Genomic DNA, 23,963 nt, shown 5'->3' with positions numbered 1-23,963 from the left:
CCTTGCCCAGACTTATCAAATTATCCCATCCCCCAACTCCACCAGGCACTCCCTGGGAACTCATAGGCTACTTCAGGGAGGGAAGAAGGTAGGCTAACTGCAGATCTTTACTTCAGACTCCATTCCTCCAAGTTCAATTCCCCAGTCACATCCCCAACTCTATAGCAGACCAATTGCTATTAGGATCCCAGAATAATTTCCTACCATGCAACACACAGCCACCACACTCTCCTAAGAACCAGAGGAAACAGAAACCAAGGAACAAAACACCCACCCAACAAAGACAAGATCAGATATCAGCACCTAAAAATACAATCTTCCCAAATGTAGATGTCTAGACACCAGCGTAAGGATATACTTAATAACATTCAGAACAATATTTCTCTAAGAGAACCCAGCATTCCTACCATAGTAAGCCCTGAGAATTGCAACATAGCTAAAGCACAAGAAAAAGACCTTAACGGATATGATAGAGGAAATAAATAAATCCCTGAAAGAAATCTATGAAAACACAAACAGAGGAAGGAAATTAATAAAACAGTTCAATATCTAAAAGTGAAAATAGAATCAATAAAGAAATCCTAAACTGCCCAGGGCAAGGTGCATTGACCTTTAATGCCAGCACTCAGGAAGCAGAGGGAGGCAGATCTCTGAGTTCAAGGCCAACCTAATCTACAGAGAGAAATCCAGCACTGCTAGGGCAACAGAGAGAAACCCTCTCTGGGGGGGGGCGGCAATATTATGGAAATCTGGAAATGAAAAATTTATGAACATGAACAAGAACCTTACAGATAAGCCTTGCCAACAGAATATAAGAGATGGAAGAGAGAATCTCAGGCATTGAAGACACAATAGAAAAAAAATGTTTACCTCAATCAAAGAAATCTACAAAAAGTCCTGAAAATCTAGGACACTTTGAAATGATCAAACCTAAAAATAACAGGAATAGAAGAAGGAGAAAAATACCAGCTCAAAGGCCCAGAAAATATTTTCAACATGATCATAGTAGAAACTTTTCCTAACCTAAAGAATGAGACACCTATAAAGGTACAAGAAGAACATAGAACACCAAATAAACTGGACCAGAAAAGAAAGTTACCTCACCACATAATAATCAACACACTAAACATACAAAACAAAGAAAGAATATTAAATGCTACAAAAGAAAAAAGACCAAATAACACATAAAGGCAGACCTATTACAATTACACCTGACTTCTCAATGAAGATTCTAAGAGCCAGATGGGCCTGAAGAGATGTTCTACAGACTCTAAGAGACCACAGATGCCAGCCAAGACTACTATGCCCAGCAAAACTCTCAATCACAATAGTTGGAGATATTAAGACATTCCATGGTAAAACCAAATTTAAGCAATATCTATTTGAAAATGCCAACCCAAAAAGGTTAACCACACCCAAGAAGACACAAAGAATAAATAATTTTAGACCAGCAAATCAAAAGAGGAGGAAAAGCCCATACACAATCATAATAAAGTAACAGGAATAACAGACACTGCTCATTGATAACTCCCAACATCAATGGTCACAATCCCCCCAATAAAAAGAAGCAGACTAACACAGTGGATTTGTAAACAGGATCCATCCTTCCGCTGCATCCAACACATATGCCTTAACATCAAGAATAGACATCAACTTAGGGTAAAAGAATGGAAATATTCCAAGCAAATTGACCTAAGAAACATGCTGGTATAGCTATTTTAATAACTGACTTCAAACCAAAACTAATCAGAAGAGATAATGAATGATGCTACATACTCATCAAAGGAAAAACCCACCAAGAGGGCATTGCAATTCTTTAACATCTATGCCCCAAACACAAGGGTACCCAAGTTTGTTAAGAAACACTACTACAGCTGAAATCAAATAGTGACACACACTGATAGTAAGAGACTTCAGTACCCCAAATTCACCAATGGGCAGATCATCCCAACAAAAACTAAACAGAAAAAATACTGGCGCTAACTAATGTTATAAACCAAATGGACCTAAGAGATATTTATAAAGCATTTCACGCAAACAAAAGAAATATACCTTCTTCTCTATGCCTCATGGAACTTTCTTCAAAATTGGCAACATTCTTGTAAACAAAGCAAGGTGCAACAAAGCTTAAGTAACACTCTGCATCTTATCAGACCACCACAGATTAAAGGAGGATATTAACAACAGAAATTACAGAAAGCTTACAAACTCATAAACAACTAACTTCTGAATAAAAACAAAAATGGGTCAACTCACTGTTGCACATCCTAGCACAAAGTTTGTGAGAGGTCATGTTATTAAAAGAAAGAAACATTAACTAGTGTAGTTACATTTGCTTCTCACCTTTGTGCTCAGGAGTTTCTAATTCAGTTCCCACTACTTTTCCTGTTTAGGTATGAGCAAAGAAATCAAGACTCAAAGTGAGTTGCCCCCCAAAAAATGACAATTCAAGGTGGAACCAGGACTGAGGTTTCTAAACATACCACTCTACTGCAGCCTGAAGTCAATGTACTGCCCCAATATTGTTTCTTCAATGAAAAGCACCTTGCCTGTCTTTTTTAAACCCCAGACTAACTTGTTTATCTTCACACAGGCTCTTCTTAGAGTATGGAGTCCTTGTTACTACTATACTAACACGTGCATGTTTACTTAGTCACTGTCATTCTGCTCTGCCAGTCCCAGGAACTATACTTGTTGTTCCTCACTCCACCACTCCTTTAATAATAGTGTCAGTACCGTGGGATGCAGGGATTCAGTTAATAGATTTAAAAGAAGTGAATGGAAAAGAAACATGAGGCTGTTCTTCTGTGAGGCAGAAAAACGAGCACATGAGTCAAATGCTTGCTTTCCTGTCTTGGGGCCATGGTTGGGCTCCAGTGTTGACAGATCTTCAGGGGACTACATCTGGCCAGAATGCTTCTGGATAGTCATGCTTAGTAGCAAATGCTCCCAGGAGAGAGTCAGGTGACTTTTATCTGTCAAATCCATGTCAATTTTAATTTTAAGGACAATTCTCAAAGAGGCAATAGATTTGCCATCTATACAGAGATTTATTTTTCTATTCTTTTTGTTAAGGACAGGTACTTACTCTGTAGCACAGACTTTCCTGGAATTTACTATGTAGCCCAGAATGGCCTTGAATTTACCTCCTGATTCATCCTCCTAAACATCATAGATGTGAGTCACCACACCCAGCTTTATCCAAAGATTTCTAATTGGGTCATTTAGAGTTGTCCTCAACCACCACAGAGAGTAGAGTAATGATCTTTGGGAGTCAAGAAGGTAATTTGGCTCAATATGACTGATGGTTTGAAAGAAAATGCCCCCCAAAGAGAGTGGCACTATTAGAAGGTGTGGTCTTGTTAGAGTGAGTGTGGTCTTGTTGGTGGAAGTGTGTCACTGTGGAGGGGGGGGAATTGAGGTCTTAATATGCTCAAGCCATTCACAGAGAGGTGGTCCACTTCATGTTGCCTGCTGGTCAAGATGTAAGAATCTTCAGCTCCTTCTCCTGGACCATGTCTTCCTGCATGCTGCCTTGCTTCCTGCCATGATAATAATGGACTAAACCTCTTAAACATAGTGAGCCGCCACAATTAAATGTTTTTCTTTATAAGAGTTATCATGGTCATGGTGTCTCTTTACAGCAATAGACACTCTAACTAAGACAATGACTAAGTAACCAGTGTTGGTTTAAACTTTGTGAGTCTGACCCTGAACAGTTTATTTTAAGCATAGTTAAGCACAATATAATTTGGTGAAAACTTTCCTAGTGACACAGGCATAGAATAAATAATACATGAATCTCCTTGAAGAACAAAATAAGCTAAATAAATATTGATGCAACTTAATTAAAAATAAAGAAAGGAAAAATGACTCAAGACAGAAATTAGGTATTACATTAGAGTTTCTAGAATTGATTGAAAATTAATATACAACATACACAAACTGATGGGATACAATTAAGGCAGTTCTAAGAGGCAAGTTTGATGGGGGAATGTCCTTCTGTATGCTATGAATATATGTTTCTCTTATTGGTTGATAAATAAAAGATGTTTCAGTCAATGGACAGAAAGGATGTAGCCAGGCAGGAAATATAGGTGAAGCTACCAGAGTAGGAGAATTCTGAGAATGGAAAGAGTGAGTCATCAAGGAAACACCAAGTAGCCACCATGGAGGTAGGAGGTCCACATTCTCCAGTAAGATAAGACCAAGTGGAGATACACAGATTAATAGAAATTGGTTAATTAATTAAGAGCAAGCTAGCCAAAAAGAATCCTAAGCCATCAGCCAGTTCATAATCAATATTAGCGTCTGTGTGTTTATTTGGAATTAAATGTTTTTGGGTCCAGGTAGGACAGAAACTTCCATCTACACAAGTTCATAACATTGAGTGCCTACATTAAAAAATGGAGAGATCTCATACTAGTAACCAAACAGTACACCTGAAAGTTCGAGAACAAAAAGAAGAAATCATACCTAAAAGGAGAAATATAGCAAGAAATAATCACACTTGGGGGCTGAAATCAATGAAATAGAAACAAACAAAAACAAGAAGAAACAATCAATGAAACAAAGAGTTTATTCTTTAAGAAAACCATTAAAATTGACAAACCCTTATTAAAATTAAAAGACAGAGAGAAAGAATATCCAAATTAATAAAATTAGAGATGAAAAGGAGGACATAACAGACACCAAAGAAATCCAGATAATCATAAGGATATACTTTAAAAATCTATACTCCATCAAATTGGAAAATCTAAAAGAAATGGATAATTTTTAAATACAAACAATTTACTAAAGTTAATTCAAGATTAGATACACAATCTAAACAGATTTATAATCCAAAGTGAAATACAAGCAATCATTAAAAGTCTCCCAACAACAAAAAATCACAGGGCCAGGTGGTTTTAGTGCAGAATTCTACTAGGCTTTCAAAGAAAGCCAATGCTCCCCAAATATTCTACAAAATAGAAACAAGAGGAGTACTTAGTCATCTATAAGCATCAAACTTACAGTTATGTTAGGTATTCTTTCAAGGTCATAAGAGATGTTAGGTATGCTTTCAAGGTCATAAGAGATGTATTTAGACAGATATGTGACCTAACATTTGTGGTATCAGAGCAAGAGCATAAAATGGAGGACCATGTATCATAACTTGGCAAATTCACCTTATAAATAACCTAGAATGCCAAATGGCTTGTTGGGAAGGTGATAAGAGAAACCAACACTTCCTCTCTGTCTACACCACAGGATGGAAGTAGACCAAACCTCCAGGTTGTATTCAGCCCTCCTGGTAAAACTCTCTTCATCTATCTCCTTGTTGTGAAATATTAGTTCAAGATTTGTTACATTTATTTATGCTGTGGAACATTTGTCTAGTGACACAAAGATGTGTTGCATTCTTTTATGTTGAATTTGTTTAACTCTATGAAGCTGTGTTACTTTGCCTGTCTAAAACACCTAATTGGTCTAACAAAAAGCTGAATGGCCAATAGCCAGATAGGAAAGAGAAGTAGGTGGGGCTGGGAGGCAGAGAGAATAAATAGGAGGGGAAATGTAGAGACTTAGTACAAAGATAACTCTTTAATGCCAGCACTCAGGAGGCAGAGGTATAGTGGCATCTTGTTCTGCCAGTGGACTTGGGGTGGTGGCCACACCTTAGGGTGTGGCTACAGGTGTGTAGATGTGACCCCTTATAAAGAGGAGGAGGGGCTGGCTCGCTTGCTCTTAGGTTGTGATCAGAGCATCATGAAGGGCAGAGGCTGCATCTCCAGGAGCAAGAAGACTGTGGTGGTTGTTTACAATCATTGCATGAGTGCTTCATAAATAACTACTGTTAATTCTTATCTAGGCAGGTGGATCTCTGTGAGTTTGAGGGCAGCCTGGTTTACAAAGAGAGTTTTAGGACATCCATGGCTGTTAAATAGAGAAACCTCATCTTGAAAACCACCACCACAACAACAAAGACAATTCAGTTTTGGAGTTGAGGCCTAGTTCACCATCCCTCCTTAACAGCCTCCTAGCTTAACAGATAGTTTTCCCTTAGGTTTAGATATGTGTCTCTTATCATGCCACTGACACACTTCATTCCCACTAATTCAATTTTCTTTGAGAGCCAGTGGCTGCAAAGCCTCCCTGAAGACTGAGAGAAAACATGAGACTCACCATATTGGTTTGCTTAACCTTGAAAAAAGGCCTTATGTCTATACAACTCCTCCAATAATTCTAAAGCCAAGTTCTATGGGGCATTCTCCCTATTGTCCTCCAAATTCTGCCACACTGAGGAGTCTCTGTTAACAGTCCTCAAATTACTTAGCAAAAAGTAAATGAGGCTGAAGTCAGTCAGGGAAGCAAGCATTTTGAGCTGTGGGAAAATTATTTATCACAGAAACTAGTCCTAGCATCATTAAGAGGAAGGCAGTGAATAGAAGCCCGGGAGAGCATTAGAAGAATGCAAGAAGATACCCAGCACATCCAGATGTGGCAGAAAAGGAGGAAGTAGGTCAGGATGCCTGTAGGAAGCTGTTCCACCTTTGTGCATCTGGGATTGCTCTTAAGAAAAAAAAGAACTGGCCACAGAGATGAAGAACAAAGATAAGCTGGAAGCTGTCATCACTTTGCATGATAATGTCTCTTGTGTCAGTCTTGTCTTCCAAATCTTCTGTAAATTTCTCTTTGTGTCTATTCTAATCCAGGGCCTTAAGAGAAGGGAATCCCAGGAATGTAATTCCGGTGACCAAGTTGGCACTCTACCACATTAGGAAACCTATGGAAACTATCCCAATAGAATTCAACTAGTAAACTAGCATGATACCCAGAAAAAGTACAGGGTAGACTTTTGGATAGAAAGTTTAAAATGAATCCTTTAATAGATCCAGCAGGACTGTCTGGAAATTAGGATATAGGGGCAGCTACTAAGAGCTTTCCTGCTGGGATGGAACTGAGGAAGTCATTACTTTGGCTAAAGGAAACTCAGGATAATGGTTTTCATCCAGAGTTGAGAAGTATGAGTCAGCAGCCAAAATTCCCCACCTGGCCCATCTTTAGAGTTCTTTCCATTCACTGTGTCTGGGGGATGAAAGGTATTACCTTAATACAAATTAGGAAGGCTTCACATTGGTAAAAAGTACAAATTCACTATCAATAGTGCTTACTTGGATGCTGGTAAGGAGATAGCTCCATAGAAAAGATAAAATCTTATTAGAGTCAATTAAAGTATATTAAATGCTTTATTTTCCATCTTTATTTTCCTATTTAAAGAAAGTTCATGCTGAGTTGTACATCAATACTTCAAGGTTTTTGGTACTTTTTAGTCTTTGGAGTGAAAAAAAGAAAGAAAATATTTGTCATTCCAGGAGCATAATCAGTCGAGCCAGCACACAATGACATAGTTAATTCACCAACGGAATTTGTTGCCATAGCTCCAGGGAGGGATAGGGTAGATCAAACAATGGCCTTCTTTACAACAACTACAGCTTTCACCACAACCTGCCTATCCCCACACAACAGCCATCAGAGAGCCAGTCCTGAGCACAGCGACTGTCAATGAGCAACAGCCCAGAGGGGACAAGAGGACGCTTGTGACAAATCAAATAAAGCAAAGGCACCGGGCAACTTAAATCTCGGCTTATCCAATAAACAAGACACTCCTAGTCCTTTGGAGCTTATCTGTCAGCACCGGGCATAGCAGTCTGCCTTAACCTTTTAGCCAAGTGTCTCATATACATCTAGAGCCACAAAAATTTCACCCTGTGTCTCAAAAGACCTTGTAAGGGGAGAAGACCATAGAGACAAAGGAAAGTTGGGAACGAACACAGTGGGACACCAGAAATGCACCATGGACAAGGACAGCTGCACTCCCAAATTCCTACACAAGGTAATGCCAATGCTTTCTTCTGTGTTTTTGCTTCTTTAAATATCAAAATTGATTGAAACTCCTATGTATGTGAGTGTGACAGGCCTGTGTCACATTCACACTGAAAATGAAAGTAATACCCTCTCCTCATCTTGAGGCAATGTTTAAAAGGGAGAAACAAAATGTGGCTAGTGTCTTTCTCTTGCCTCTTGTACGTTATTGTAAGACCCTTGGAAAGATTTAGACAACAGGAACAAACTTGCTTTTTAGAAAATAGGGAGATTGTTATGGTGATGGCTCATGCTGTTAGTTGAAACACAGAAGGATGATGACAGGTTCAAGGTGAGCCTGAGTTACATACCAAAACTCTAATTAAGAAAATAAAAGTCAGGAACTGGGCTTGCAGTTGACTGCAGAACGTGTGCTTAACATACATGAGGCTCTGTGTTCAATCCCCAAATCCAAACTCATAATACAAATTAAAAAGTCAGATCAGTATGAGGAAATGTAGGTAGTTCAAGGCAAAAAAAAAAAAAAAAAAAAAAAAAAAAAAAAGATACCTAGAGAGATCGGGGATATTGGAAAAATAGTTTAATAAAATGTTTATCTTCCAAAGTGATAGCTTTTTCTAGTGGAAATGTCATAAGATCTTGATTTTATTTATTTACTTTTGGTTTTCTGAGACAGGGTTTCTCTGCGTAGCTAGCTCTAGCTGGACTTAATTTCACTATGTAACCAAGGCTGGCTTCAAACTAATAATCCCCTTGTCTTTGCCTCCCACATCTGGCACTACAGGTATGCCTCACCACAGAGGTTCTCACCCAATTTCTGAGGTATATATTATTTATATCCTCATTTTTAAGTGAGAAAATTGAAGCTCCTAGAAGTTAATTGTTCAAAATACTAAAGGGAGACCTGCATCCTGGGATCCAATTTTCCATTAAAAACAAAACAAAACAAAACAACCCACACACACACAAAACCTATCTTGCCAAACAAGGAAGCCAGTTACACGTAAATATTTAAAATTACTATTTTATTTGTTTTAATTTTATGTGCATGTGTGTGTGTGCCATAGTGAATATATATGCATCACATGTGTGCAAGAGCCCACAGAGGTCAGAAGAGGCATAAGCTTTCCTGGAAGTAGAGCTATAGACGGTTGTGAACTACTTACTATATAGGTGCTGGGAACTGAATCAAGGCCTTCTGCAAGAGCAATAAGTGCTGGCTCTAAGCCATCTCTCCAGCCCTAGCTATTCAAATTTAAGTTAATTAAATTTAACTATAAATTAGAATTCAATTCCTCAGCTGCACTAGCCACAGCTCAAGTGCTCAGTATCTACATAAAGCTCAGAAGACTACCTTTATTTAAGCAATGCAATTATAGGACATTCCATAATCACAGAAGGTTCTATTAAACAGTAAGGTTTTAAACCATATAGTTCTTTTAAATTTGTTGACCCATATTCTGAAAATACATTGCAGTTCTAAGTAATGTGGACTTAAAAATTTACATTAAAATCTCATTCATTTGAAGTCTTCTCATTTGCATAGTGCCAAGTTAACTTTGATCTGCAAATTAATAATATAGATAAGAGTCAAGGAGACTGTTAAATGCACTTCAGAGACCAAAGATTTTTAAGCACCATCAAATAACTCCAGAAGCACTCACTTAGTTGCAAGCAATTGATATGATAATTACACATCATTTTTATTTATTCATTAAAATAGGGATCCCCTAAGGTGCCCTTGTAGAGAATAATGTGGTTAGCCTACTTATTTCTAGTAACCCTTTTACTGTTTCTGAATTCTGTGTAAAATCATTTTGTGCTACTGACTTTGTTCTCTTCATTTGGAACATACAGTAAGTTGGTAGCAAAAAATACTTTGCACTGACATTTTGATCAGTTCAAGAATCACTTCCAAAACCCTTCTTCCATTATAACTCATGAAACCTGGAAGGGTGTTTCCATGGGTCCAGTGTACTGCCTCTCACTATGGGATTAGATAACTACCTGTTAATTAGGGACAGGTCTTTCAAGATCACCCTTGCTCAAGTGAACTCTGGTTTTCCAAACAAATCCCTGAATCCAATAGAAAACTGCCTCATGTTTACATCTTTCATTTGTACCAGTCTTTGCTTCCAGGTTTTTGTGGGGAGATAAGGGCCTGTTTATGAGAAAGAACTAACTTCTGGACATTGGGAAGGGGGGATAGGAGTGTAACTTGGAAAATCAAATTGGCTGACCTCCTTAGAAGGGAAAACTGGATAACAAAGCACAAGGAACTTCAAGATGTTTTGTTTAGAAAATAGCACTTTGTCCTGAATTTTGTGTGTGTGTGTGTGTGTGTGTGTGTGTGTGTGTGTGTGTGTGTGTGTGTGTTTGCCATTATGGGGATCAAGCCCATGGCACTGTACCAACACTTTGCCACTGAGCTACACTCACAGGAAAGCATTTGTATTTTTAAATTCATAGCTTAGGTAGTTTCTTACACCTTGCCAAAACCAGTCATATCAAACATCAATGCCTTTTTTCTTGTCATATATTCATTGTACATTGTACTAAATTTCATAAGGACATACCCATCTAAGTATATAATACACTTTAAGCATCTTCCCCCATGCAATAAAGAGCATTATCTGCTGTTTCCTCTTTTCCTTAGTGAAAATGTCTAGCCCACCGGCTATAGAGACAAAAAAAGTAATAGAAAAAAAATTAAGTGTGATTTATACTTTATATGGGAGCCATTGAACTTTGTAGAATCTGCCAGATTTAGAACTTTTAGATAACTGAACATTTTTTAAAAGCCACCTATGGGAAAGTCAGGTGTGGTAGCACACACTTAAATCCTAGCACTTTCTTTTTTTTAAAATCCTAGCACTTTTGTGTAGCATGGATAATAAAATCTCAGAGACAGATATCAGGGTAAAAGCTGAATACCAGTAAAGCAAAGCAGTCAACCACTAGAGAGCTCTTACCTCTACCAAAGATCAGACCAAAGGGGTGATCCTGCCCTCAGTAGGACTGCAGACTGAATACACTGCACGCCTGTCTCCACCTACCTTATATTCCTCTCTAATGCTGGGATTAAAGGTGTGTGCCACCACTGCCCAGTTTCTACGGATAACTAGTGTGGCTGCTGGAATTAAGGGTGTGTGCCACCACTGCCTGGACTCTATGGCTGACTACTGTGGTTAGCTTAGCACTCTGAACTTCAGGCAAGCTTTATTTGTTAGATCATAAACAAAGTACCACCACATTTCCCATTTTTGTCTAATTCAAAAAAGAAGGTTATGGCTAATATAAGAAAAACTAACAATAACTATACACAAAAAACAGACAGTGAATACAACAATGTCTAGTCCATTTGCCTATGACAAATTCAGAGAATATACTCCATATGTATCCTATCTTGGTGAGTCCAAAAGGTTGTACCTAATTCACTTTCTATTATAAATTGCATTATCAAATTATCTTTTAATGTCTCTTAACCTTATACAATGAATTTCTTATACAGTGAATTTCTTTTCTGAATCTGGTAACAAGGAAAAAATTAACTATAAAGTCTTCAACTCCCTCGGACACTTGAGAAGGAAATAATATTAATTGAATAAGCAGGAAGTACAAGCAAGTAACTTCCAAAAAAAACGTGAGATATGAAAGAAACAACTGGCTGCCCAGACAGTCACCCAAGGTTCTTCTGCAACATGGGACATCCATCGTCAGCCTATAGGCCTAGCATATCTGACAGATTTCTCTGTGAAGCAGGATTTTTGAAAGACTGTCCCACCTTGTCTTGGCAAGATTTGTCACTCTCTTTTGTGTTCTGATTTTCTGTTTTGCTCAGTGGCTTACTTTTGCCACAAAGAAAATAAAGTTTCTTTGATGCCCACCATCTTCTCTAAAGTAGATTCGTGCTGCCAGAAGCAGTCATGTCTCATTGTCATAAAAAAGAGCCTATGTTATTAAACATTTAAATACCATATTCTGCCAGGTGGTGGTGGCACATCCCTTTAATCCCAGCACTTACGAGGCAGAGGCAGCCTGTGAGTTCAAGGCCAGCCTGGTCTACAAAGCTATACAGAGAAACCCTGTCTCAAAAAATTGCCCCCAAAATAAAATAGAATATAAAATAAAGCTATATTCTGTAGATCTCTGAAGTGATTGAAGAGGATTTGTCTATCTAAAATATCTCTATTTGATCTTGTAAACATGTCTAACATGACTACAAATTCAATTTTAATAGGTGACTACTAAAATGCATTTCCTTATTATCTTATATAGTTGATAATAACAACTTTCAAGGACTAGAAATTTGCCTTACATTGTTAAATGAGCTGTATAGGTACAATACCTCAAACAAGATTAGAAATATGTACAGTATGTTTTAACAAAAGTAATCTCAAATTTGTATTAATATACAAAATTTGAATACAATATACAAAAGTCCAATCCAATGTAAAATATTTAAAACTAGTAGTTGCTTTTTAGAAGTAGACTCAATAATCTATCTTTTGTTCTTATTATATCTATAGCCTACCTTTGTTCTTTTCAGAGTAGATTCAATATCCTATAATATCTCTAGCCACATTTTATTTTCAAAACAAGGACCCTGAATCTAATCTCTTTTGTTTAGCTTTTTCCTGACCATTACCAATAACAACTTGTAACCAATCCCCCTAAACAATGACAAATAACTATAATATAACTGAGCGAGTGACCAAAAACCATCTATCCCACCTCTTGGGAATGTGGGCATCATTTTCTTAAATTTACTTCCTGCTCTGGTGGATCACAGCATCTTTAGGGGATCCTGAAAAGAAAAATTTGGGATAATTGTCAGCTCTGGGAGAGCTAGCTGTATCATTTGTTGTCTATCTCTGCACAATAGTAAAGTGTAGGGATTGTTTCAAGTCCTGGATAGATTAGTCTGTGAGGCTGGGTCATCTCAGTTAGCCACCTCGAGATTGTTCTAAGCAATTGTAGTCTGAAACCTATCTTTAGTTGGTGTTGTTCAGCTTAACAGCACTATCATAGTCCTGGTAGAACTGTCATTGTGGGGCCCCATCCTTCTTTTGGAGACTTCAAAAGTTGCTGTTAGTTTTTCTTGGTTCATCGCAGGAAACTGATATAAACTCAAACTCTAAATCATGTACATTTTCCTAGAATTAGTTAGTATGCAATCATGACAAAAACTTTAAAATACATTTATATTCATCTTATAAAATTTTAGATAATATTTATACTTAAGAAAAGCTTCAATGAGTCAAAATAAAACCAAAGGATTTTGAGATTAGTGGCAATACAATGTCCTTTAATTTTTATTTTTCTTCTGTCCCATATCAGGTGGTTCTTCTGACATGAAACAAAGATTTTGGATTTTACTTTAACAAGCATGCTTGAGTTTACAGAAGGAGAGAGTCACACTTCAACTCCAAAGCCAGCTTTAAACTTTAGTCTGTAGAGAAAAGCAGAAACAAACATTTGTGAAGATTTGTAAAATTTTATCCTGTTGGAAATGTGAAATACCAATTGGCCAATTTACTCCTTTTCTTGGGACATACTTTTTCTGTATGATATTGTCCTTTTGCTTTACATTTCTCATTTGTCCAGTAGTCTTCAAATTCCTTAGCTGGATGTCTTCAGTCTCTGAAAAGACAAAAACAAAACCCTTCCCCAACACTAATTTTAGGAAGGATCTCATTTGACAACTTATATCTGATACAATGAAAAGCATTTGTTAGTTTTATAGGTTAGTATAGAATAACCAGCCATGCTGTTTGATGAGCTATCATCTCTTCTAATTAGGAGGATTCTCTTATATAAATAAAATCTTTATCAATTTTGATTGTATCTATAACTTTCATTCTCCTGTGGAAACAAAAGCAAAACTCTTTCCCCAATGTAACAAATGATCTGGTTTCTATTCTGACGTCAGCATTTCTGTAAAGTATACATGCAGATTTAATTCCGTAGTTTTTTTTTCTATTATCCATTGTCTCTCCACAACTGCTGTTCCTGTCTCATTAACATTTAGAAAATTCAAAGTAAATAAAGCACTATGCAGTCTATTTATGGGGTTCTTTATCATCCCTTTCTGTTTATTTAGCATGTCCTTTAGAGTTTGATTTGATCTTTCTATAACTGCCTACCCTATAGGACTTTGTGGTGTACTTGTAATATGCTTTATATTATAATAAGCAAAAACTGTTTAATTTTCTTAGAGACATATGCTGGAGCATTGTCTTTATTTGTATTCCCATGATGGCCATGACTTCTAGCAAATGTGTAATTCATGAATCAGCCTTTTTCAAACTCAAAGTAATTGCCCATTGAAAACCTGAATAGGTATCAATGGTATTGTGTACATATTGTGATTTTCCAAATTCTACAAAATGGAACACATCCATCTGCCAGATTTTATTCCTTTGAGTACCCTTTGGGTTACTTCCTGCAGGTAGTAGAATTGTGTTGTGCAAAGAACAAGTAGGACATTGCCTTAAAATTTCCTTGGCTTGTTGCCAAATGATGGAAACGTCTTTTTTTAAAACTTTTGTTATGGAAATGAAGTTTTTAAATGAAATTCTGAGGCCTCCAGAACATTTCCAATCAATAATTGATCAATTTCTGCATTACCTTGTCCTGGAGGGCTTGACAGACCCAAATGGGATCAGATATATGAGATGATATATATATATGATTCCTGTCCCTGACTATATCTTATACTTAAATAAACAATGAAGTCAATTCTGTATCAGCTGATATAAATTCAGCAGTTTCAATACGTAAAACAACTCTTTCTGCATATTGTGAATCAGTAACAACTATGTTGAGAGGTTCTTCATGATCCATTAACATCATGAAAATAGCACATAATTCTGACTTTTGAACAGAATTATAAGGACTTAAATCTACTTTACTTAAATTTTTCTGATTTGTAGCCTGCCTTTCCTGATTTATTTGCATCAGTATAGAATGTAGGGGTTCCAGTTATTGGTGTTTCCTGTACAATATAAGGAAGGATCCAATTAGTTTTCTTTATAAGTTGAACTCTCTTGTCTTAGGGATTTTTGTTATTAATCTCTCCAAAATTATTACTGCAAGCACTTTGTCAGGGTTCACTTTCTAACCACAGTTTGTCAATTTCATCCTTATTAAAAGCCACTATAACATCTGCTGGGTCTATTCCTGCTAATTGAAAAAAAAAAAATCTCAATTTTCCTTTTAGAATTAACTCAGAGACCTTTTCCACAAGTGTTTTTAGGAATGCCCTGTTTACCATCCCTTTTAAGGTGACCTTGTTTGTCACAATTGAAACTTTTCACATTTTGATTTTTCTTCAAACCTCTTGAAATCAGCTCTCCTTTTCATGCATCATCATGGTTATGAGAATCAATATTGATTATATCTTGGACCAATTCCTCCAAGGGTTCTGACCTTACCTTTAAAAAGACCCAATTACCCTTTGCATTGAGAACTACCATTTTCAAATCCCAAAGATTCAATTATTATTTGTCTAGCTTCTGAAGTCAATCTTTGTAATAAATCCTTGAAGGCTTCCTTTGGGCACTGTACAACTTTAGTAAATGATTCAATTGTCTTTCCTACTTCTCCAAGTCTGTCCCAAGCATTCAAAGCTGCTGTGAGGCATAAAGCCAGGGTATGGTTTTATAGAGATTGTCTTTCTTTAGTAAAGTAATCAACTTCCTTCTCCAAGAAGTTGATCTTGGGAGATTTCCATCCCTCTAGATTTACTCCATTATTCAATAGTCTCAGCCTCTTCTTTGAACCAAGTACTCCATTGTAATTGTGGATCAGGCTCCAAAACAGCATTAACCAAGTCTATCTAGTCGGTAGGGATAACTCTATTACAATCGGACCACAAGTTTAACGTCTGTTTCACAAATGGTGAATGCCTGCCATATGAGACTATGGAGTCCTTGAATCTCCTTAAATCTAACATTGACATAGGAGTCCAATTAGCTCTTACAGAGCCTCTATCATTTGGCAATTCCTGTAAGGTTACTGGATATATTAAGTTTGGTTGTTTGAAAACCTTAAGCTGTTTCCCTCTAGCCTTATAATGCAATGCTGAAATTGGTTCTCCTTTAAATTCCTCTATCTGGGTTTGAATATCTCTATGATATGCTTTAACAAGTTTTTCCAAGGCCTGTATCTTGGCACTCATATCAACCAACTTTTTTAGAGATAAACAAAGAATTATCAAACTGACAACAAAGATTATCAAAATGATAATTAACAGTATGTCAATCCAAGTTAAGTTGATTATCCCTTCATTTAATTGTTCCAGTTTTAAACCATCCATTGTATAATCATACACAGCCCTAACTCTCTCCATTGTAAGACTGCTTCCCATTTTTTAATGTGGGGGGAAACTCATTTAATTAATCCTTTTCCTTAAGAATTCCCAATTGTCAGCCGTACATTGGTGGCACACATCTTCAATCCTAGCACTCAGGAGGCAGAGGCAGGTGGATGTCTGTGAGTTTGAGGCCAGCCTGGTCTACAGAGCTAGTTCCAGGAAAAGCCTCCAAAGAAATACAAAGAAACCCATGGGGGGGGGGGGCGGAGAATTCCCAGTTTCCCAGTAGTCTTAGTAAATCTGCTGACAGTGTCAGTGAACTGTGAGGCATAGCAAATCTGATCAGAGAACTAGCATGTGGGCATGAGCTGAGAATGGCAGCCTGAGAAGGGCTTTAGGGAAAGCTGCAACCCACAGAAGTGGGGAGAAAGAGTGAGCCGGCTGTTTGAAAAACCCCACATGGGATTTGTGCAAAAAACACATGTGGTGGGAGTTGCCTGAAGGCAAAGCCAGCTGGTCCTGTGGCATTTGGAGCCCAGGTGCTTCTAGAGTTTGGGTGGCAGCTGGAGTCTATTTTAGAGACTCCTAAACATGAAAATCCCAAACTCGCTCAGAGGCTTGGAGAAAAAAAAAAGAAAGAAAACCTAGCTGGATGGGCAGTGACTTCTGCAGGAGCTCCACTTGCAACTCTGGCCTGTGCCAGAGGCTGCAAAGCCATGGGCAAACAGCATTTTCCTGAATTCATACTGCAAAAGTTGGATGCTAGATGTAGCACAAACAATATAAATCCAGGGACAGATATTAGGGTAAAAGCTGAAGATCAGCAAAGCAAAGCAACCAACCTACTAGAGAGTTCTTACGTCTACCAAGGCTCAGACCAGAAGGGGCGATCCTGTCCTCAGTGTGACTGCAGATTGAATACACTGCACTCCTGTCTCCACCCGCCTTATATTCCTCTCTAGTGCTGGGATTAAAGGTGTGCACCACCACCCAGCTTCTATGACTAACTAGTGTGGCTGCTGGAATTAAGGGTTTATACCACCACTGCCTGGCCTCTGTGACTGACTAGTGTGGCTATCTTTACATTCTAATCTTCAGGCAAACTTTATTTGTTAGATCATAAACAAAAGATCACCACACTTTTGGGAGGTAGAGGCAGATCTCTGTGAGGTCAAGGCCAGCCTGATCTACATAAGAAATTCCAGGTCCAGCCAGGGATACATGATGATACCTTATCTCAAAACAAACAAACAAAGCCACATCAAAGGAAAGAAGTTATTTATTAACTTTTTATTCTAAAATATCATTAGGCCTTCTTTCCTCACATCTATCAGTAATCCCTGTACATGAACTTTAATATTACAGGAAATGTGAATATTTGTACACCCTTCAGCTAACACAGCACAGTCGTGTGTTCTTTGGAGAATATGGTAGATTGCTCCAAGGGTCAAATAATTACCAGATATAGAATTACAGCCATAGATTGCCTGGTGCCTACTTCTTCCTCTGAATATTGACAGGCAGAACACAAGCTGACTCTCTAGAGTGCAGTAGCTTTTCCCTATAACTCATCCATGTGGTCCCCCAAGACAAACCTTGGTGGGTACAAATTTTCAAAGCCTACCTGCCCACTGAAGTGGCCTAGTGATCAGGCAGAAAAACATGGAGCAAGAGGATCTAACCTTGTGACCAAACAGGGTTTTTCTATGTTTCCTGACATTGAGAGCTATGAGGGAGAAAGAGTCTTATTTTTCCTCTCATTTTTTGTTATTTTGAAGGACCTGGAGTCAGCTCTTAAATATCAAAGCATACAGAAAATGGTAGAATTGGTATGAAATTATGTTTTCTTTCAGTCTTGCCTTGAGTATTAATACATCTCTCTTTGTGTTAAACATGATGTAGCATGTACATAATCCCAGTACTTGGGATGTTGAGGAAGGAGTATTACCAGGAGTTGGAGGACTACCAAGAGTTCAAGGTTAGCCTGGGCAGCAACAGCAAGAGCTTGTTTCAAAACCACAGCAAAAATAGTTTTATTTGTTTTTCCATGAATGACAAAGTCTCTCTCACATGTGTGTACATGCACAAGAAGAGAGACACACATGCTATACATACACATACACACAGAAATAAGCAAGGAATTTCAAAAATTGGCAAGTATGGCCCAGGACAAAGAGAACTATATCTATTTCAAATCCGTTTTTAAGCATTGATTTAAATCATGAATAAAAGCATGAGAGACTAGGGAAATAACTCAGTGGGTAAAATAACTTTTTATGAAAGCAAGAGGACCTGAGTTCAAATCCCAGGAGCCTGTTAGATAGCTAGCCTAGACAAAATGGTGAGCTTCAGGTTTAGTGAGAAGCACTGCCTCAAAAAATAATGTGGAGAGGAATAGAGAAAGAAACGTGATGTTCTCCTTTGGTCTCTGCATAACACACACACACACACACACACACACACACACACACACACACACACACGGAAAAAATCATGGAAGAATTTCAATAATTTCTTTTGAAATAAACAACCAGTATAATTAGAATTTTTAAAATATTTACTAAAAAACTCAATCTTTAGTATTTTTATTTTTTAAGTTCTTTTCTTTTATAAGATTTATCCACTTATTTTGTGTACAGTGTTCTGCCTGCATGTATACCTGAACGCCAGAAGAGGGCGCCAGATCTCATTACAGATGATTGTGAGCCACCATGTAGTTGCTGGAAATTGAACTCAGGACATCTGGAAAAGCACCCAATCCTCTCACCCACTGAGCCATCTCTCTAACCCAATCGTAGGTGTTTTTGTTTGTTTTGTGCGTGCGTGCGTGCTTGCTTGCGTGTGTGGTGTGTGTGTGTGTGTGTGTGTGTGTGTGTGTGTGTGTGTGTGTGTGTGTGTGTGTATGTGTGTGTAGGATGATAGAGATTGAACATGAGGCTTTGAATTATACTATCTACCATTGAGGTACATGCCTTCAAACCCCAAACCAATTTCTAAGTGTTTGTTCTACCTAGTCTTGAAAATGGAGACCTTCATCTGGAATCATAGATTCTAGTAATGCTTAGGAAATTTGTGTTAAGTAAAGGAACCTAAATTGCTGTTTATCCTATATATATTTTTCTGGCTAAGGAAGACTGAAGTTTCTCCATCTAGGGTTGTCCCTAGATCATTCAGGGGAAAGAATCTGTTAGAACCCAGCCTTTAAGGAATGGTTCGATGTTAAGTAGACCGACTTCAATGAGACCGAAACCTCTAATTTGATTGACATTAACATTAGTACCAATAACCAAGATACTGGGATTATTATTTACAAGGCTCTCCTCCACCTCAAAACCTGTGTGATTCCAAGGGTTGCCATAGGAATATAATGTCTGAATGCTTACAGCTACCACAGAGGGCAAACTCATCCATTTACAACTCATGTTCAGCTGTCCCAGAGGGTGGGAGCTAGACTGTCCTCCAAGGGAGAGGGATAATACTTGTACATATATGTATCCCATGTGGCTGCTATACTTCTGTCTAGAGTGGCATTGAAGTACCTTTTTTTGATACATTCTTGCTAGGTGGCCAGGCTGGCCTCAAACTATCAATTCCCTATTCTCAGCCTCTCAAATGGTAGGCTAATTGCTTGCACTATCAAACGCAGCTTGAAGGACTTCCTTAAACTATCACACGAATAATTCATGATAATGTCCATCAAAGTTTTGTATGGTTTTCTCCATAGTACAGAGTTGAAGAGAATTTCAATAACTCTGCTTTGAAGTACATATCTTCTTATTCTATACAATGATATATAATAGTTTAGTTCATTGAAAAATAAAATGGTTATAATGGAGCCACATTTTGAAAATGATAAGTACATACATTAATCATGTATTGAAATACAAAAGATACTGATTTGCCAGTGCTTTGATTGGGCCACTGAGCAGTGTTCTGAAGCTTTGTCTTATTTTCATTAGGCAAGCACATGTGCACTGTCTATGGTTTTTTGTTTTGTTTTATTGAAATTGGAGTGACAGCTTAAGTTATTCCAAAATATTCTGAGTACAGAGTCACCAGATAAGCCTTTTGTAATTTTATCTCTCAGCTTTTACAGTTGTCTTGGCCTCAACAAGCAATTCAATGGCACTTTTCAGAGTCATATAACAACATCTTACCAATTCAGTTTAAGATAAGTTTATTTGCATATTTTCTTGCAGAGTAAATGTAGATTTATTAAAGAAAATCAAGAAAAGAAGACCTAAGAACACAAGGGCCTTGATTTAAAAAAAAATTGTGACAAGGTCTCTGTAACCTAGACAGGTCTTAAACTGAAGGTCTTTCTGCCCTGGCCTCCCAAATACTCACTGTGCTACCATAATTGGCTGGTTGTGCTATAGTTAACTACAATCATAAGTAGACAATCACACATACCATAATTGGCTGGTTGTGTTAACTAGACTCTAAGACAGTTGTAAGTATAGTGGGCATACACAGGTTTTAGGGAAAGTTCAGTCAAAGCTAAAGTATCTAGTGATCTAGAGTAGCTAGTCTACTAATGGCAAAACTTCAGAAAGCTCTTGGAATTTCTGGAGGAAATGGCCAACATCATTGGTTAGTTTTGCAGGTTTGTTAACTTGGTTATTTAAGAGAACCATGGCTGTTCTTCAGATATATACTGTTAAAATACTAGTAACCAGGCAGGACAGAAAAATGTTTTATGGCTGATTTCTACACTTTGGGTCTACTGTATCCTATGGAGCTATATACTTTGTGGTAGGTCATTAGGAGATACAAAAATGCTTTTTAAGGATTTGTTTGTTTTATCATTATGAATGCTCTATCTGCATGTATGTGCCTATATACCAGATATATTTTATATATCAACCACAGTTTCCTCTCCCCTCATTCACATCTACCCCCTTCCCATCTACATCTCCTTCTCCATTCAGAAAGGGGCAGGCCTCCAATGAACTTGAACAAAGTATGGTACATCAAGTTGAGGTAGGACCCATCCACTGAATCAAGGCTGGGAAAGGTAATCCAGCATGGGGAACAGGTTTCTAAAAGTCAGATAGGTGCCAGGGACAGGCACTAGGAGCCACATTGCTAGGAGCCTTACAAACAGACTAAGCTACAAAACTGTCACACATATTCAGAGGGCCTAGGTCAGTCCCACACAGGCTCCCTAACTGTTGTTCCAGAGTCTATGTCCTCCCACAATCTCAGGTCAGCTGTCTCTGTGGGTTCCTCTGCAAAGACACATGTTTAAAGACACAGTTCTCATTGAAGGATACACTGTTTGGAGATGAATACATATTTAAGCTCTTTCTGGGCATATAGCATTATAGTCCTCAACTCCAATTTGCCTGGCTTTATAACAGGGATAGAAGGCAAATGATACATAATAGTTTTTATTTAATAGTGACCTGATAGGCAGCCATCATCTAAATGGAGATTACCTTTTTTTCTTTTTCTTTTCTTTTTTTTCCCCAAAGATAAGTCCTTGCTCTATATCCCAGGCTGGCCTTGAACTAATGATAAGCCTCCTAACTCAGCCTCCTGAGTGCTAACATTGTAAGTATGCACTGCTACACCTGGCTAAAATGAGTCATTTAAACAAAAGAAATACAACCCTTGTGGAGATTAATACGTTTATCCTAATTCTCCCCATAGGCAAAGGCAAAGACTAGAGAGCTGCCAGGAAAAGGAAGATCCTCACCCCTAGTTACTGAAGAGATGCCCTGCCTCCACAGTCTGTTAATTAAGAAGGTAGTCAGTGTGAGCTTGGTATTTGGTATTTGAAACTCAAAGGCAATAACATCAGAGCAGTACTCAGATTTTTTTTTTTCTCACAAAGAAATGAGTAACAATTTAGGACCACAAAGCTAAGGTAATCATATTTTAAATGATTTCTCCTGAGGATGCCTCTGATAACCTGCTCATGTTGGGTAAAAAGAACAAAGAAAGGCAAAGGTAATTACTAAGAAAAAGCTTTGTCAAAGAATTCCAGTCACCTTAACCCAGGGTTTCTTATTGTTGCTGCTGCTGCTATGTGAGGCTAGATACTTCTGTATCACAAGGACTGGCTGTGTATGGTAGGATGCTTCAAAAGATCCCATGTCTCTATCCATTAAATACCAGTAGTATCCCTCTACTTCAAGTTGTGACAACTATAACAGTCACCTGAAACTGTTAAATGCCCCTTCTAGGGAAAAATTATCAATGCATCACCTACTGAAATAATTGCTACCTTCCTTCTCACTCTCCATCCCCTGGGGCCCCACAGGGTTTGCTCTTCTGGAAGCTCAAAACAAAACATTTCATAACAGGGTCATGTATGCTTTCCATGTACTATTAGAAAAGAAATAGGATGAGTCAAAATTACTCATCCAGACAACAAGCAAGGGCTGTTTGGATTTCTTTACTAGGAAGTACCAGACAGAAAGAACAAGTGGATCTAGTAAGGTATTCATGGAAGGTACTCCAGTAAGCACGTGGTCTCTCACAATCACCACAAGCCCCTTAGAGGAAGCATTGATAACCTCACTGTATCTTGAGGGAACTGAGGCTTACAGCGGTTAAGAGATCTGCTCAAGAACACACATCAACAGCACTTGTGCATGTATACACATTGCCTGGACATGTATGCCAGATATATAATAAGGCAAAGGGACCAGTATTTATCTTTTTTTAAGATTTGTTTGTATTTTATGTGCATGTGTGAGTGATTACATGTATGGATATATATCATGGCCTGGTGCCTGCAGGACAGAAGAGGGCACTGGATATCTTGGAACTATTGTTACAAGCAAATATACACTGTCATGTGTGTACTGGGGACCAAATCAGGTTCCTCTGGAAGAGCAGGCACTGCTTGTAACTTCTGGACCATTTCTTCTGCCCCAAGTATCTTTTTAAAATATATTTTTTGTTCAAGAAAAGCTTCAGACTTATACACATTTAGATAAAGCTGTATACTCCAATTTTTAATGTTCGTGTGCTCCCTAACTTGCTTCAGCATAATCAACTCATAATCCATCCTGCTCATTCGGGAGATTTACAATCTCTGTATTATTAACATTCTGGGTGGGATAATTGTCATGCACAAAGGCTAAACCAAGGTCTGGTTGATTTGACTGGTAAAAATACAATGAACCACTTTTAGATTCAGAGAGTTTATCACTGACATACTTAGCAAAACAAATAATGGCTGGTGTCACTAACTTCCCATAGTCCGTGTTTCCCACAAGAGAATGAATAATGCTGAAACAAAACAGGCCAGATGACCTGACTCCCATTGCTGAGAAGTCCAGTGAGGATTGAAACTATGTGATTTGCCTTTTGCAGCTCTATACTGAGAGAGACAAAACAGAAAGGCCAGTGCCCATAAGAAGGGAATAAGTGGCTAGAAACCACCTTGAAACAGAAGCTGGTTTAAAAAGAAATAAGGATGCCAGAGGGAGATAGTCTGATATCAGCTCCTCACAGGTCTTCCAGTCTCCCAGCCAGAAAGATCACAAGGCCTTCTCTGGCATGATTACATTCTGCACCTCAAGCCTCTGTGTGATCTAAGGTCTTCAATAGCACAGTGAGGACAACTATTCTGTACACCCTAGGATGTTCAGAAGCTTGTAGCACCATCCTCCAAGTTGACAAAAAACTGTCTCTAGGGATCACTACAATTGTTTAGGGGCAAAACATCACCCAACTGAAAAACACTGATGTAGACTTTAATCCACTTCTCACATACAAACATTATACAAGAGTAAACACTTCAGTATATTTCTTTTTCTGGGTA

General features: G+C 38.0%; 1 protein-coding gene across 1 annotated transcript in view; it reads left to right on the top strand.

Annotated features, from left to right (window-relative positions):
• The first annotated feature begins 7,707 nt into the window (after positions 1–7,707).
• Positions 7,708–23,963, top strand: part of Pcyt1b (phosphate cytidylyltransferase 1B, choline) — a 90,225-nt gene continuing 73,969 nt past the window's right edge. Inside the window, exon 1 of the mRNA XM_051179270.1 lies at positions 7,708–7,876. Coding sequence (XP_051035227.1) covers positions 7,838–7,876 — 39 coding nt within the window. The 5' untranslated portion in view covers positions 7,708–7,837. The remainder of the gene's footprint in view (positions 7,877–23,963) is intronic.

The sequence above is a fragment of the Phodopus roborovskii genome, unplaced genomic scaffold (genome assembly GCF_943737965.1).
Source record: "Phodopus roborovskii unplaced genomic scaffold, PHOROB, whole genome shotgun sequence".
In the NCBI taxonomy this organism is placed as follows: Eukaryota; Metazoa; Chordata; class Mammalia; order Rodentia; family Cricetidae; genus Phodopus; species Phodopus roborovskii.
Note: the sequence above shows the minus strand (reverse complement) of the source record. Positions and strands in the feature narration are given on the sequence as shown.